The sequence below is a fragment of the Pholcus phalangioides genome, unplaced genomic scaffold (assembly GCF_987345545.1).
Source record: "Pholcus phalangioides strain wild (caught in Gottingen) unplaced genomic scaffold, Ppha-v1.0 ptg000003l_1, whole genome shotgun sequence".
NCBI classification, from domain to species: Eukaryota; Metazoa; Arthropoda; class Arachnida; order Araneae; family Pholcidae; genus Pholcus; species Pholcus phalangioides.
The window spans coordinates 50,590,841-50,608,833 of NW_028301596.1; the positions used below are offsets into that span (position 1 = coordinate 50,590,841).

Genomic DNA, 17,993 nt, shown 5'->3' on the forward strand with positions numbered 1-17,993 from the left:
GCCATATTACTCTCACCTACCTTATATCAAATTTGCTGAACTTCACCATTAATAGAATTTCAATCACCTGATGTAAATTTTTTTTTCTTGTTTTCTCTAGATGATTTCAAACCGGCTTCTGTTGATGTCACAAAAATGGCTACAGTGGATATCGGAGAAGGAAATCAGGTTACTGTTACAGTTCCCCATGTTGACAAAGTAAGTTCACGAAATTAGTATAATGCTTGATTATTTTTTGTCTTATTGGTGATGATAGTTCTTCAGTCTGGCTTGCTTATAGCAGACACAGATATAACGAATTTGCACATATATAATAAAGTTTTTACCATTTCCCTTGATTTCTGCATTGCTATCTATGCTGAAATATATGACATCCATATTTTTATGGGCATCTTTTTCTCAGCCACCTCGTTGGGCATTTTGCCTGTTGTGGTGTTGTATTTGTATTATCAAGTCAGTACGGATATAACTAAGTTTGCCTGTAATGAATATTTTCACTGTTTTTTTTTCCAACTTTGTTATAAGTGGGTCCAACTGTACATCTAAATTTTTAAATTGTTTTTAATTAAAAACTTCCGTCCATTTTTTTGATAAAATTGTTAAGTTCTAGTTTGGAAAACATATAAATGTGATACTTGCTTACATCAGATCATGTATGTTTTTTCAAGTAATAAGTCCACATATTGACTTTCCCCAATCATGGAAACTTTGCTTTATAAACTAATATTCTCTTTATTTTAATTACCCATTTCATATGAATTCATTCTCGTGTTTCATGTCTGCGAAAATCATTGATCAATATTAAAAATTAAGCTGTTAATGCATATGTTATATTCCTGCTTATGAGTATCATGTTAATGTGATCATTAAAGTTTATATATATATATAATCAGGACTATCAGAGTAGTCTCAGTGATAATCATGGGACAAAGAGTAATCAGACCCCTTACCGCAGTTCAAGATTAATACAGTAAAACCTGTCTAACGGAACCTGTATTAAGCAAAAACCTGTCTTCAACGGAAAAAATTGTGGTCCCGTGATTTTAATGCCAAAATACACATTAAAAAACCTGGATTAAACAAAACCTGTCTAACACGTAAATAAAAAGAAAAATTTTGTTGAACATCACCACAAACACTGAGTGTTTAGTGACCAATAGACCCACCCTTAAATTAGCAAAAACCGTTTCTGTACTTGATACTGTGGTTTTGATAAGCCATATGTAGTAAGGCAGTTGTTTTTTGAAATTGTAACAATTTTTTTTTAAAATGGGCTTTCCCATGGGAGTAATCCGTGTAAGGGCTGGGTTTCCAAATGATATGCAAGACTTGCAAGATTGTTTGCAAGCTGCTTTCCGTAATCTTTGCTCATATTCGATTTTGTGCTCGCTAGCACTTGATCAACGTTCTAATTGAAACACTTTGTAAAAATTGTATTCAAGGATTGAAATCATCCTGATTTCATGCATTCGTATGTTAAACTTGCTGTAAGGGTGCTCTTATTTCGATGACGGGTACAGGCAGTGTTAGTGACTGGAAAAAAGTTGAAGACCTCTGCTCTAGGAGATCTCCTCTGCTCCTTTCCCCCCTTAATAGGATATCACAGATAGGTGCAGCCTCATAATTTATTTAGATATGGCCTATATATCAGTTGTAGTTAACTATAATATCCCACTTACATTTTACAGAGGTTCAATAAAATGGTAACAGATACCATGCCTTTCGTTCCTAACACTGTTGCAAAACCTTTGGGAAATCTCCACAGAATACTTCACATCTAGATGATCCACTATTCGTGTTATACTACTTGGTGTCAGAGCAATAGGCAAAATTGCCTAAGCTCTTCCCACATGGGACACCAAAGCATGATGATAATTTTATGGAGATTCAATTTCTTACCATTATTATTAATGGTATGAACTATTAATGGTATTAGAAGATCATGTTCAACCTGTCCTTTAAGTGAATGTACATCAATACAGGAATAAAAAAATGAGTCATCCACGTATGTTATTATTTCATGGAAGAGTTTCAGCGTACAAAAATCATCAATAAAAATAATTAAAAGAATCTCACCTAAAATAGGAACTCTTTTTGCTGTAGTGTGTATTCACTAAAAGAGTTGTCTCTTAACTGTTTCCTATCATTTAGATAAGACTTAAACCATTGTAAAATTTCACCTTTAACATCAGCATTAGCCAATTTATAAAGTAAGATCTCGTGATTGAGGTTTTCAAATTCTTTTGATATGTCAAGTGAGAAACAGTTCGTTTATTTTGGTCAATACTTTGAGACAAACCTACAGAATTCTGTCAAAGTATTTTCTGTGCCTCGATTTCCCAAGATACCATATTGATTGAGGGTAAAAATTTTACTGCTGTTTAGAAAAGTTAGTCTATTTTTTACAGTAGTTCCAATTAACTTGGAAAAGATAGGAAGAATATAGAAATAAAGAGGATGGTAATTATTTAAGATATTTCTATCTCCAGCTTTAAATCGGTATAATTTCAAAGGATGAGGAAAATATGTTGAACAATAGATTCATTTATAAAACTTAATGTTGTCAATATTCTTAATGCTAAAGGCTTGGAGAATCTTTATTTACAGTCATAATCTGATGTAGTCTTACTACACACACAGTTTTCAAGTTTTATTGTGTTGGAGGTTTCAATAGGGAAGAAGAAAAATGAATTTAAGGAAGTAGTTGTTTAAAGCTTCCTGTGGTTACGAAGATGATTTGAACTTTTTATTTTTGTATAATTTTTTGAGAATGACCCATGTAGGAAGAAATGAGTAAAAAAATTTTTTTTTGATGTTTTAAGATGGAGATTTTTTTTCTCCCGATGTTTCATTTAAAAGTTGTTATATTAAAAGCTTCTACTGATGTGTCAATGTGTGTACTGATTTCTCTTTTGCTTTGTAGGGGACAGGTACAACACACACAGTATTCAAAGGTTCAAAAAAACCATATCGAAAGGAATGTGTGCTTATTATAGACAATAAAACTGGTGAAATTACTCTAGAAAAATTAAGTTATAATGTTCAATTGAAAAGAACAAGGTAAGATTTGTCGTTTTAGAATATTTTTTTAATTTGTTCAAACATTGGAATAAGTGATTACCATAAAATTTATCATCCTTGATATCAAGACTCAAGTCCGAATTCTTTACTTTGATACTGACTGTAAAAAGCCCTCTACAGATCATACTTTGCCACAGATCTAATTCATAAAATTTGAATGCATTGTGGCATTTTTTTGTAAGATTGAATGTGCATGTTAACATTAGAAATCTTTTTCTTTTAATCATGTAATGGTTCTCCATGCGATGAAAATGATGCAGATGATAGCCTAAGATAGAGGATACAACCAGAGACCTCGATATAGCTTCTACCATTTGTAATGCCACTTTTTAAAGGTTCTGTGTAGCAAAAATAAATTCAGCAAACTCGTTATTAACCCTTTAGGCAGCATTGATGAGATATCTCACTTTCTTAAAAGCCTCTTATTTTAGCATCAACAAGCTCAAATATTTTGTAAAGTTGATTTCTCAGGGGAACACTTTTACACTTTTTCCCTATACCACTTAGTTTGTACTTACTGAAAATCGGAAGAAAGCTTTTTTTATTAAAAAAACATTTGAAGGAAGTTTAGCAATTTTTGCTGTGCTGCTTAAAGAGTTAAGTCAACCTGCAAATTATGTCCTGTTTATTCGATCTCCAGGGATGATGTCATTCCAAAGTCTGACGACTGTATTGTGAAAAAATAGTTTATCAGGTTTTGGTGGTGTTTGTTTGAATGTGAATCCTTTCAAAGTTTGTGAAATTCTGAGTTTTCCTGTGAGGGAAATTTTTCCAATAAAAATAGTTATTTTCTGAGATTGAACAGCCCAAAGAGCCTTTAACTCAGTGGTTCTCAACATGGGGCCATATGCCTCCCTCACGGTCCTGAGCAGGGTTTAAACTAAGTAAAAAATTCCTTTCCCAAAAAAAAAACGAAAATGAGGGGGAAAAGCTTTATCAAAATGATATAATGCTTATGATTGGTTGGATGTCTACTCGTTTCGTACCTCCTGTATGCATTTTGCTACTACTTCTTTTGCATTTTAAGATTTTCTTACGCATTTTGCGAAAAATGCGACCGTAGCTTAAACCCTGGTCCTAAGATATTATAAGGGGAGGGGGTTGTTATGGGTGAAAATCAGATGAAAGGAGAAGCCATGACAAGTGATGAAGAAATTGTAGACAGACTAAATTATTTATTCCATGCCTATGGAAGAAATAACTCTTTCCAGTGAGATATGGTGGGTGGGTGATGTGACTGCTTTCAAAATCCAGCAGAGCAAGGGGTGCTTGTGGGCATGGGCATAAACCAGGGCCTGTGTAAATATGCAAGTTGTTACTTCCTGTTAAATATAGGGCCCCAAAATGTTATTTTGGCTGAGAACCCATGATGTTGAGATGAGACGGCTATGCATATAACTCCCCACAACAAAGAAGCTACTGAACTCTGGTCTAGTGTAGGGTGATATATCTGTCTGGAGAGTTGATTTATTGTGAAGGTCTGTTGGATCGTTTGTTGTATTTTACAAATTGTCTTGGGAGGTATGATCACCGATCTTCTGGATCCCAGAGATCGATCTTATTTAAAAAATTTTCTTCAATATAAAATTAGTTTTGATTATATAAATAAAATATTTGATAAATATTGTTCTCGCTCTTGTAATAAGGTAGGGGCCTTGGATGAACTGGGAGGGGGAGGCGGCATGAGAAAAAAAATAGTCGAAAGAATGGGCTAAAAAAGGTTGAGAAACACTGCTCCAACCAATATATATAAACTTCATTTTAAAAAAAGAAAATGTACTCGTGGGAACACAAATCAATCAAGCAGTCGCAAGTTACTCAGCTGTAGCGGCAGCATAGTAATGAATTTTTCCATAGTAATCCTGTCCATTTAAAAAAAATCATTTCACAAAGATTACACAGATCCACAAACAGTAAATTGATATACACCTTGTTTTAACTTATGATTTGCAAGATAGATGGGAGCACTTCAAACATCTCAGACAATTGTTAATCTTGTTGGAGCAACATATACATATATACACAAGTTTCCAGCATTACACCCATTTCTTAGAGATTTTCCAGAGAAATGTTTATGAGGTGTGTTTGTGGTTTAGTACTAGCAGTAGTTATTTTCAAGCACTAATTGTTTTAATTTTTGCACTTTTATCTTTATTGGAAGCAACATTTTTCACTGATTTTTCCATTTTCGATGTTTACATTTGATTTACCATTAATTTCTTGCATAATTGTTTATGGAAAATACCATACTCTTAATTTTTTCAGAGGCGAAGGCACTAGCAAGATAAGTCAAAGTTTCCTGGACAATAACTTGACTACTAGCAAGAAGTCTCCTATGCAAAGGCGCTCGCCGCTGCAAAAGTCACTGTTGTCGTCTTCCGCTAGTAGCTCGTCTGCTGCATCGAGAGCTTTATCCCGGTCTGCAAGTCCAAACCAGCAGTCACAGCAGCTAATTTTGCCAAGTCGTGCCAGCCCATCTGTGCCATGCATAGCTCCAGTAGCAGGACCTAGTTCGATTTCGAAACATTCCAGTCATGTACCTCCTGCAATTCCATCAACGTCAAGAGCTAATATTTGTATGTTCAACTTTTACTTATTTTTAAAATTGCGTATCAACGAGAGAGAGAATCAGTCAACATGCACAAGGTAATACTTTTCCCCCCTGAGGCAAGCATGCATTTCGGTGCCCCGATTTAATGTAGGAAGAGCAGTTAAAGGGTGAACTTGGTGCCCCCTCTAATCCAGCTCTCGGGCCACTTGATCTGCCTACTCCCCTTTAATTCGGGCCCTACACGTGCAAATGAGTTCAATGCTAATTCAAGTTAACTTAATGTCAAGTATTTTGTGATCAGACATTAAATTTTCCACGCAGTTTCAGGTAAACATTGAAATTTTTTGTATGAAACACTACACTCGGGTATTTTGATCATTGTGATGGTTTGCATCAGCTGGCTTATGCGTTAATTTATAACCCCCCCCCCTTTTTAGTTGCTCAAGCAATTACTATCTAAATTTTTTATTTGTTCAATGTGTAACCCTTCAACAGCTTCATATTTCTCAAGATGTTTTTTTACTTCCCCCCACCCCTTGAAAATTGGTAAATTTTGAGCCTACCATATTGGAGCCAAGTAAGCAGAGAGCTGTGTGTCCAATTGCTCATAATTTGTGACATTTTGGTATTTTATATGATTGTTGTCACAAATTTCAACCTAATGTCGAGAAAGGGAAAATAACTGCTCACTCATGGCATTTAGTTCAGAAAAATATACCAAAAATAGAATTTTTTCCTGTTTAATATTTGTTCATTATACCAATGAAGTTAATGGTTAGAGGTTGAACAGTGGTTACAGTAGATGCTCACTAATTTTGCACATATCAGATCATGGTTTTGCTAGATTATCAAAATCACAGTATTAATGAAAGGTTGTTGAAAAAACTCATTTAAATAATACAGTGAAACTTCTCAGTTAAAGAAGCAATTCACATAACAAGCAAAAATGATGAAATTTGGACTGCTAACAAGTGATGATTCGCATTACGAGCAAAAATTTTGAGCTTTGTTTATTTTCACGTTATCACAACTGAATTGATAGTTTTCACTTTCGTTCACATGTGTACTGTGGAATTGTGGGTAATATTGTCCCTCTATAGTCTCCAGTCAGCGTGCCTCACTCATAAAATGAATACACGTGCAAGCATGACTGTTTATGATACGAAACCAGATGGCATTGTAATCACGCATATGCGTGCATAAAGTTTTTAAATTCTGCTTGACAAAAACTGTGGGCTGCTTGTATTATTGAACACGACTTTGACTGGCTCGCTCATCAACAGGAACCAACACTTGTAGAAGAGATTGTGTCCCTGGGAAAGACCATGAGACTGGAGGTGCATGAGAGTAGTGGTAGAACAGGGCCAAGGAGTGTTGACTGTAGGTGACCTGATGAATCTTCATTGCATGCAACAACAAAAGTTTATGGTTGGTATCTTGTCTGAAGAAGAGACAAGTGAGAAATCCTTCACTTCAGATGAAATTAAAGAGATGAGTAGAATGTGGGAATCTGTGCAAAATTTTAGAAATGAACCAATCAAATAAAGCTGTAGCAAAGCAAGCAATGAATCTGTCCAATGACAATGTGATTTACCATTTCTAAGAAATCCTTAAAAATGGGCAAAATCATGTGTCATTGGATTGGTTGTTTTTCAAAGTCATACAAAAAAAATGTATTTGCTAACAACAGTCTATACATCATATCATTTTAAGCGGCATTTCTCTCTCTCTCGTCACTTAGAGTAAGTTAATTTGTTAAGCTGTTCATTTATGCCATTATCATATTCTATATGTTTTATGTATTGTATTCTTTATTATATTATTGTGTGTCATATTATTGATTGAATGTCATTTTTATGTGAATGAATAATTGTGGAACAAATTCTATTATTTCTAATGGTGGAAGTTTGATTCGATATATGAGCGAGCCGAATATAACGAGCAAATCGGCGGAATGAATCAAGTTCGTTAACCAAAGTTCCACTGTATAAATTTGTATAACTGTAAATAACCATGCTTGAAGAAAATCCGCTTAAAATTTAATTGAATTTAAAAATTAATCTACCAATATAGTTTGATAGTAAGAATACCTACATACAGGGCGATTCATAATTCCTTTGGGTTTTGGAATGCTATAATGGGGAAGCTATGACGAGTGCAACAGAGAGGAGCCTTGCGCTAAATACAGAAACAATTGAAGTTTATTTACAGACCTTACAGATTTTCAGTGTGCGAACCCTTGCTCACACAGCATACACCAATTCAATAATTCAGTTTTGCTAAATCATGCGGCAAAGGGGGTACGAACACAAGATCTTTGACATAGCCCCACAAGAAAGAGTTGTATGGCATTAAGTCTGGTGAGTGTGAGGGGCCATGGCATAAGAGGAACATCATCTTTGGAAACTCATTCAATCCAATGATGAGGCAATTCAGCATTAAGGTGCTCACACATGATGGGTTGATTTTGTCAGGCTTTCATTTTCTGCACATCACTTACGGGTTTTGCACCACACAAGCACCCTATTGCTTTGAATTTGTTGTATCACATATAAATTGTCTTGTCAGTGCGTGCCTCTGTTTGATATTTCATACAAAATTTCCTCTGCACCAACATGACTGACTGCAATTTTGCAAATTCTAACACACGAAAAGCTTTTTGTTTGGCCGTGAACGCTATTTAAATTCACTGACTACTTTCAGTCAAATGCGTACTGCCATCTGCCAGCGACTACTGTTATAAAAAAACTTGAATTGTTTCTGTATTCAGTGTAAGGCTCCCCTCTGCTGCACTCGTTATAACTTCCCCACTATAGGATTCCAAAACCCTGGAAGGAATTATGAATCACCCTGCATACATTGAAAAGTGGTTGCCACTTTTTTTGGTAAACATTCCTTTCAAAAAGTTCCTGTAAATCCAATGTGGTTTCCTGTAAAAGGAATCTTCCTGTTTTTTCTTATAGATCTGGGTAGTAATGATATAGGCATATTGTCTTCGAGTGGATCCAGTAGTGATTCCGGTGGCAGCAGCTCAAGTGATTCTGAATCTGTCAATGAAGAAAATAAATCCAATGCAAGGTTTTCTGGTGTATCTTCAAATTCCAGTAAGCACTAATCATAATTTTTTAATTTTCACCAGAGCACTGACATAAGTTTTGTTGTTCATGATTTCATTGATATTTTTAGTTAATGTTCCATTTGATTCCAATTGGAGCCAATATATTGACAGTTTGCAATCACAAGGAAAATAGTTATTATAAGACCTCATTATAAGCTAGTTTCTATTTTTTTGCTCTGCCAGGTTATAAAATTGTTGGAAATTTTATACTCTGTCTGTATTAAAATGTCTTTTAAATCATCTCTTTTTAATTTAATCTGAATGAAGAGAAATGTAGTCGTGAAATTGATTTTTGGTCTTGTAGAAGTTTATTTTCTGAGCCGCCATTTTTGCATACAATTTTGTATTGAATGAAGTGATTTAGTCGACCAACTGAGCTATTAAAATTCTCATTGTTATATCACTGCTCACTTCCATAGCTACGTGGACTAGTCAACATCTTTCTGCTAATTCAAGTTTTTAGCACAATTTTTTCTGTCATTTGGAAACAAATCTAAGCACCAGTCTAACCCCATACTATCTTAGTCACTTGGAAAGTCAGAAGTTTAATAAAATTGTTGCATATCTTATAAGGATAGTGGAGAAGCCCAAAAATAGAAAGGAGTTGAACTTTTTTGGGTCCACTACTCTGTTAGAGATACTTCAGAGCAGAACCATAACTAGGCTCGGGCACAAAAAAATGTATATTTTGCATAATAATAACCCTTTCAAGGGAGGCCTCAAAGAAAAGGTCTGTCCCAGGGACCTCAGGAAGGCATGGTACTGTTCTGCCTCAGAGTAATTTTTATAAGCAGCATATGCTGTGATAAGAATCATTGTTTAATTCATGAAGAAAAAGAAAAACCGTCATTTTTGAGAATTTTTTATTGAGACCTTGTAATGAATGTTTCCTAATTTTCAATTCGCTGTACCCAAATATATTTTGTCTAACATTGTTTTTGACAACCATACGCAAATAACTCATTATAGTGAGATTCTCATAAGTCGATACAAAGGCCACAATAGCCAAACTGTCAGAGGTGTCTTCATTATATGTTATGGTAAATGTGATAAATTGGTTGTTACGCATACTTATAAATCATTTTAGTAAGTTTGATAAATTTATTACTTTTACCGGTGGATATACATAATATATAGTCTGTCCCAAGCTTCGTTGGTAAATTTTATGAAATTTTTTTTACAATGTATTGCCTTTATTTGTGCTTATGCATAATACCCTAATGTAATTGGTGAATTTGATAAATATGAGAAAATTCCAAATGAGTCTAGTATGTATAATTAAATATAGTCTGACCCCCCCCCCCCCCAATATAACAATAACAAATTTTATGATTGTACCCTGATATAATGATGCAATACATAGATGAATTATCATGTATAGTATATCATATAAAATCAATTTATCATGCTTACCAATGATGCGACGGTTAGGTATTATGCATAATCACTGGTAAAAGTGAAAATTTCTTTAGTTCTTATTAAATTTACCAACGACACTTGGGGTGCTATGCATAATTATGCAAATTTATCAAACTTATCAAAATGCTCGGTGATGATGCATAATTATCAGTTATATATAAACAAATTTATCACATTTATTGTCATTTATATGCCTAGGCATTTACTATAAAAGCAATGTATGTCTGCTTTTGAAAGTCTGTCATTTGCCAGGCGTAGCCCAAAGTATAGGAATATGCCTCTGTAATGAAATAAACTGATTTGAATGACAAATTATAAACGGTTATTAGCACATTATTTTGTTATAAAGATATGAAATAAGTTATAATTCAGAATATTATTACAGCAGCACAATTTTCAATCGATAATAAACATAATAAAGTTTGTGCCTTTCAGGCATCTATGTTCCAGGCTACCAAATCTGGTGACCAAAATCATAATAAATATGATTTTGGTCACCAGAATCACTTTCTTTACGTTTGAATCTCTCAAAATTAGCACAAATCCAAAAAATATGAATTTCTTTTAGACACCTATATTTCAAATATAGGTTCGACTTTGATTTAAAAAAAATATTTTTATATTTCGACAATTTTGTAAAAAATGTTTGTATGAATCAAAATAGGTACAGTAAATGTTCACATAAGCTTTATATTTCCTTTTCTGTTTTCTTTTATCGTGAATTTTCCACTCGTCAAGTTTTCTTTTGTTATTGCGGCATGACTCGTATCTTCGAGTTTAGAATAAATAGAATCCTCTTTTTTTTTTTTCAAGGCGTAGCAAATGGAAGAACTGGCAAAACCAAAAGTGTTACAAACAGTAATTCTAGTTTTGGTGTTCCAAGCAGCAACAGCAGCGCCAGCTCCTCAATGAAGAAAGGATTAGTGATAAACAAAAATGGAACTGGTTCCAGGAGCAGTAGCCCGATTTTGCCCTCTCGGTATCCTAACAAAAGTGCTGGACAAGACTTCACTAAAGTCAATGGCAATTCCTCTTCTCATCAAGTCAAGAGTACTGGAGCTTATCCTAAGATAAACGGGAAGATTTCACCTTCATTCAAGGTTAACGGAAAAGCAAGTTTTCCCAAGATTGCACCTATTAGTCAGCCAGCACCAATTCTCAGTATGCCAAAATTTAGTCAACTCAGTAAGTATCCTGAATTCACCTTGATGACTAATGCTGCGAGAATCTATCTTTGAATTTATAGCACCATATTTGCAGCTAATCGTAGGCGATTTCAAAATATTCTGATTTTTTTTTTTCAAACTGAGCACAACTCAGGTCTATCGCCATAGGCAATTTACTACCTAGTGAGTTGTGCCGGAAGTATAAGTGTGTGTGTACCTAACAGTCTGAGTGCGTATCTAGTGTTTATGATTTTTCAGTGCTGCCATCTATATCTCAGAAGTGAAGTGAGTGATGTGTAGTGACTGAATATTTATACTGTTTGTAGGACTGTTGCTCTCTGTGGTGAGACTTTTTAATAGGAAGATTGGCTTGCATTTGCACCTTAGAGTTGGGAACCACAGAAAACCAACTTCAGCCGACCACCACTGTGGTGACGGTAGGGCTCAAACACGGGTCCCAGCGATGCGAGTCCGTCACTATGACCACTCGACCACCACAGCGGCTAATCTGAAAGCTGCAATTTTGGTAATCGATAAGGTTTTCATGCATGATTACATTTTTTTTGGATGATTCTGTAAAATTATTCTTTACCTTAACCAGCGGCTTTTAATAATGGGTGTAATTAGAGTTGTCTTAATGAGCTCAGAAACATTGATTAAAATTTATCCATTAAAATCATGTATATGCTGATAATATATTTTTAAAAACATTGAAAAATACTTTCTCTATTTGACCACAATCCTTGGGTCCATTGGCCATCCATCACAATGCTATTGGTTGCAAGAAAGCAATCTTAGTGGGGCAAACTGTGAAAAAACATTCCACGCGAGGCAAGGTATATGCAGTATTCAACAGTACTGATGATTTTTTAAAAGAGGAGTGTAAGAATGTAAATTAAAGTTCACTACAGTTAGAGCCTCTTGAAAAAAAAAAAAAACCCCACTGTTCTAGACCAGTGTTTCTCAACCGCTGGGCCCTGACATCAGTCAAACTGGGCTGTGAGTGGTTCACCATTGCATTTTCATCCATTTGTTTCCCATCAGTCATGTGTATGACCGGGTCTTCCAATCATAAAAAAGAAATCAACCGGACAGTGGGCATCCAAACATTGAGAACCACTGTTCTAGACTATTGAACTTTTGACTAGTTGGTCTGTAATAACTATTTCTTGTAATGAAATAGTTGGAAGATAGTTGTCCTTTTTTGGACTTGAGCGTTTATTTTTTGGAGATGTTTTTGTATTTTTGATACTAAAAAAAACCATTAAAAGCATAAAGGTTAGCAAATTTGTATTTTTTTCCTCCAAATTTTCAATTTTTTTTCATGAAGAAATAGTTCACTTAGTTCTATTTTTTTTGTTTCATCCAAAATGATCCAGGGTATATTCATCTTCACATACAATTTTTTTTCCAGAATTTTATTATTAAATTTTATTTAATAAATCACTTTTTCTGGAGGCACTTTCTCGTGGAAGCTATCTTAAATCCCCCACCCAAGTTCAACTTTTAGTGCTGCCCTCAGATGAAATCCTTCAAAGTTCTTATTCACAATGTTTCTTACTCAAATCTTACACAATCCTTTACGTACATCAGTGCTTAACTCCCTGAAGTTGAAAAAAATTTCTATAGTGAGAAAAAGCAATCATCACATTTGTGCATGTAGGGTGCGAAAGGAGTATGGCTTTTATGGTTTAGATCAAAGGTGGCCAAACCTTTTTCTGAGCTGTGCCACAATCAATACTATTTTGATGTGCATGCCGTTCTTTGAATTATAATGCACAGGAAACGTGTCATTTCTTACCTCCTCCTAATATTATTTGGCTTTCCTCATTCACTTTTTTCAATAAGAATTTTGTTTTATTTTTGAGTAATAAATTTGATTATCGTAATGTAAATTGTGTGTGTGTATTTTTGAAAGTTCATCTTGCGTTATGTTAGGTGTGCTGTGATTTGGCCAATTCTGGTTTAGATAATAAATGCGTGACTTTATTGTTTATTGACTGTCTCAGAGGAAGCCATAGATTTTGAGGCAAGGTGGGAGGCGGCGGTTTCCATTTCTCATCAATTGCAAATTTGATTTCTAATGAATCTGTATACGTGTCTATTCTTTCCCATAAATCCTATTGTTTGCTTTTAAATCATTCAAACTTCAGAATGACACTGGTGGTGTTATCAAGATTTTTGTCCTTTCACACATTTCAGGAGAGGTCTAATGCAGAGATGCCGGTTTCTCCCTTTTCATTTCTTGTATTTAACAGTGACTGTAATGCACATACATGCTCAACCCATCGTCCTTGGAGTCATCCGATGTGACATGCAACCTCAAAATTATATTTTTATAATTTTTTATAACAATAAACTTGGTGGCATGTAAACATCACTCAAGTGACCCCCCCCCCTCCCCCCGTGTAATTCCACATCATTTGAGTGGCCATGGCATATTTCCTGATCACTTAAGTGACCCACAGCACATTAACATATCAGTTGATTAATGTGTGGCACAGTTATAGAGCACTTAAGTAGAATGCAGTGCATTTATAGATCACTTAAGTGATCTGCTGTAAAATTTTACATCACTTGAATGACCCGCAGCACATTCCCAGATCATCTAAGTGACTCGCAGCACAGTTACAGATCACTCAAGTAATCTTCAGTACAGTTTCACTCCACCACAGATCACTTAATCACAGTTACACATCACTTAAATGACCAGTGACATATTTTACCGATCACTTGAGTGACTCTATGCACAGTGCCAGAGCACATAAGCGGCCTACAACACATTTCCAGATCACTTGAGTGACCCGTGGCACTGTCCCAGATCGCTTAAGTGGCCCATGACAAATTTTTAAACCAATGAAGTGCCCCGCACTTATCTAAAGGTTCAGCATCCTTGATATAGTGTATATTTGTAATACTCAGTGTTATTTGTTTTGCCTTTCAAGTAATTTTAATTTCCACTCTGCATCTCTGTTTCCAGGTGATGATTTGAAACTAAGTGAATCTGACAGTGACTGATTGCAGACGTGTGAAGACCCCTCATAAGATTCTGCAAGTGGCATTTATTTTACGTTTAGCCTGTCAGAGATGAGAGACTGTGATATGTTTTTTTTTTCTTTTGATTTTGTTGGATTCGTCGTCAGAGTAATTTTTTTTTTTGATTCTTCCTTTTTATGTTATCTGTAACTGGATATCAATTTATATAGAAATTCTGTTCTGGATCGCTACAATATATATATATAAAGAAGACTGGGCATTCACGCCAGTTGCATGTGTGTGTGTGTGGGCATTCCTGAACAGATCTTATCCATGCACAAGAGCTTCAGGCACACCTTTTCTTGTTAATAGGTGATCGCAATAAAAAAAAAATGATACGTAAATTACGTAAATGATACTTAAGAACAAAGACATTGCGATCAGCCTATGCGAAGTGTGCACTTATCAAAATATTTCTTTTCTCCCCCTCCTCGTTTTTCTGTTCTGGTTTGTCTACAAGATGAAAAATGGCAAAAATCTGCTTCGAAGAATGCTTGATTTCTTTTTTTTTCTTCTTTGAACTTTATTTGAAAATTCTCGTCTGGTTCAAAAGAATTATTTTTTAAGTTTACTCGGCTTCTTAATGTACTCTGCATATCATATTTAAAAAAATAATAAAAAGTTGAATGAGAAGAGAAAAAAAAAAGGCGGAAATCGTATCTTCCTTGTTGAATGCGAACCACAATTTTATGGCGAGTCATTTTCTTGTGGTGCTTGAATGCCAAATAAATACTTTTGAATCGAACAAGATTTTGCTCTCTTTTTTTTAATTGTACTTTGTTGTTCTTTATTGTCTTTTTTTTTTCTTGACTTTCAAAAATATTTACAAAGGTGCTCAATCTGTGCAGAATCCCTCGCCTGAGAATCTTGTAAACGGTAGACGTCACCAAGATGTTTTTTGAGGTCCGGGCACAGGTGATAATCGTTGGTGGAAAATGTTGGATGAATATGCTTCATGATCAAATACATCCCATTGGAATTTCTTCAGCAGCTGCTCTGTTTTACCCGCAGAATATGACTGTGCATTTTCTTTTTGTGATTGAATAATGCTTTGCATGAGATTAAAACCCTTGCCAATTTTTTCTCTCATCTCAGATTTTTTAAGCACACCACTATTAAGCCCACGGTGCGAGTAGTCAACCACTAAGGCTCAGTTTCAAGAGACATTGAATACCACCACTTTTCTTTCTGATTCAAACACCTTTGCTCTTTCTTTTGCACATGATGTTGGATGATGAACGCTTTTTTCATGTGTGTGTGTAAATAGTGCACATTCCTTCCCCAAAGTTTAAACTACTACGAAAAAAAATTGAGAGCAGCATCCAAGCGATTATCACTGGTTCCCTGATCTCGAAAAACGTCTTTAGTAATGTTCGGGATTTGCAAATGATGGTGAAAAAAAATTCTTGTGCAAGGAATTTGGTGGTGAAATAGTATGAGGCTGGGAAAGATATCAAAATTACCCATAAAAGCTAAGGAGATTTTGTATTGAAAAATTAGTGCGTAAAACAACAGCTTTTGAAAACAAAACGACAGTGAATCGAAGATATGAGTGCACCTCATTTCCCCCCAACACAGGTTCAGGGGCGATAAAGCCCTCCTCAAAAACGACCAAGGTCCCTTCCCATTGTCTATTACATCGTCATTCACTCAATCCTTATCTTCTCGAAAATTTTCTACAAAGCGCATTTCTTTGTTCAGGTTGACAAATCCTTTCATGTTAAGTGATCATCTATTTGAAAGGTTCATGTTAAGCATGTTTTTTAACATTACATTGCCTGTAGAGAATGACTGGATCAAGAATTCTTTCTTTTCACATTAACCAGAGTTTCATGTTAAGCGGGATTTACATTAATGAGGTTCAACTGTATTGGTGCCTCTAATGTTTGATGAAAAGTAAAATATTTCATTTCACACATGGGCAGATCAGATATTAATGCTCCTTCCTTCAATATTCTGGGGGGGGGGGGGAAGGAATCAATTGTTATTTTTAATTGGTTTGCAGGGATTTTAGGCTGGTGGTCCCTTTGGGTGTTTCAACATTAACGGTCTGGCATTAATTAAAATTCATCGCTCACAGGTCAAAAATACTTGTGGTTCCCACGCCTCTGGGGCATAGCCTTGAGCCGAGCCCCCACCGAAGTAAATTCATAGTGTAAAAGAAGACATCTGAAGGCCCCAGGTCAGCGAGCTTAAGATGGCTAATGTACTGGTTATTTCCAACGGTTTACTCTTTTCTGGAGGAAAATGATAAACGTGGCGACATTTAATGCAGGAATATTTTGAACATTATCAAGTAATTGAACCATTTGGTTTTTTTGTTTTAAGTCCTATATAGTCCACGAGATGAATTTTCGCTGCGTCATGTCGGATGATTTTATTCAATTTTTTTTTTGGTAAAACGATTGCACATCGAGAAAAGTTCATCAGTGACTGAGCTTTCACGATTGGCATGTCCTTCTAGGATAAAGTAGAATTGTTTGATGTGCGGTAGCCAAATCTCATCTCGTGGTAGAAGGACTATACCTATATACTGAGCCTGATTTCGGCATGAGCAAGCGGATATTTAGAGTCAGAACTTGATCAACATATGTTAATGAGTCAAACAGCAAGAGGGCCTGAGTTCGAGTCCCGGGGAAGACTAGATGACTTTTTCCAAGTTCACCTCAGCATAATATCCAGTAAAATATGTTTCCTTGATATCTTTGATCCTGGTTTTGGGGACCACGTACTGATTGCTTTGTTCAAGGCCCCTTTTGAATTGGTTTGTCTCGAGGTGCCTTCACATGTAAGTGCAAGGTTGACAAGCATTTATTTAGCGTGTGTATAAGAATTTTGCACGATCATTGTGATTGTACAAGTGGTTTGAGGGAATTTGATAATGCATGCTTGTTTAAGCTTCAGTATTTGCACAAGCATAAAAATGTGGGTACCTGTATCAGTCTTCATGCTTCAGTGAGCTCTGCTACCAAGTGAGCAAATAACTGACTTAATGAGAAAGTCGGTGAGTATATGAGAGGGAATGAGCACAAGCATGTGAACAAATGAGTGTTCAATCGAGCAAATTAGTGAGAAAATGAGAGTTAATGAGGGTAGTTGCTCACTCTCACTAAGTTACTCACTAGGTCACCCACTCTGTCACTCATTTTCTCAATTGCTCACTCACTTGGTCTTTCACTCATTCACTTTATAATTTTCTCATTCCTTCACCCACTAGAGCAAGTGAGTGTACTCTCTCTCACTGCCTCGGTTAAGCACTCTCATGCCAAATTGTTTGTGAATTTTCTGTAAATTGCTTCAGTGTAAAAACTGGTGCTTGTTCAAGCAAACTTAGCACTTGTACTGCGTGCTGGTGGAAGGAAAGTTGGGCATGCTTGAGCAAAAAAGATTGAAAATTCAATGCTTGTCAAGCTTGCAGTTACGTGTATAGGCCTCTTCAACTGTTGAGTAGGTGTCTGAGTGAGAGTGGACTTAGAGCTCATAGCCAACATTCCTGCTTTTTTCCCTTTGTCATGTGCAGATCTGTCTGTTGGCAGTTGGGGAAAACTAACCTCTGGGAAAGTATGGATCCAGAGGAAGAGGGGGGGGGGGGTCCCCCTCCTAACAGCAGTATAATGTGGGG

General features: G+C 35.6%; 1 protein-coding gene across 1 annotated transcript in view; it reads left to right on the forward strand.

Moving 5' to 3' along the window:
- The window catches only part of LOC149088771 (uncharacterized), a 61,815-nt gene extending 46,696 nt beyond the window's left edge, over positions 1 to 15,119 (forward strand). The window contains exons 2-7 of the mRNA XM_089249914.1: positions 101 to 198; positions 2,924 to 3,060; positions 5,347 to 5,657; positions 8,596 to 8,736; positions 10,983 to 11,354; positions 14,316 to 15,119. Coding sequence (XP_089106040.1) covers positions 101 to 198; positions 2,924 to 3,060; positions 5,347 to 5,657; positions 8,596 to 8,736; positions 10,983 to 11,354; positions 14,316 to 14,353 — 1,097 coding nt within the window. The 3' untranslated portion in view covers positions 14,354 to 15,119. The remainder of the gene's footprint in view (positions 1 to 100; positions 199 to 2,923; positions 3,061 to 5,346; positions 5,658 to 8,595; positions 8,737 to 10,982; positions 11,355 to 14,315) is intronic.
- The last annotated feature ends 2,874 nt before the right edge of the window (positions 15,120 to 17,993 follow it).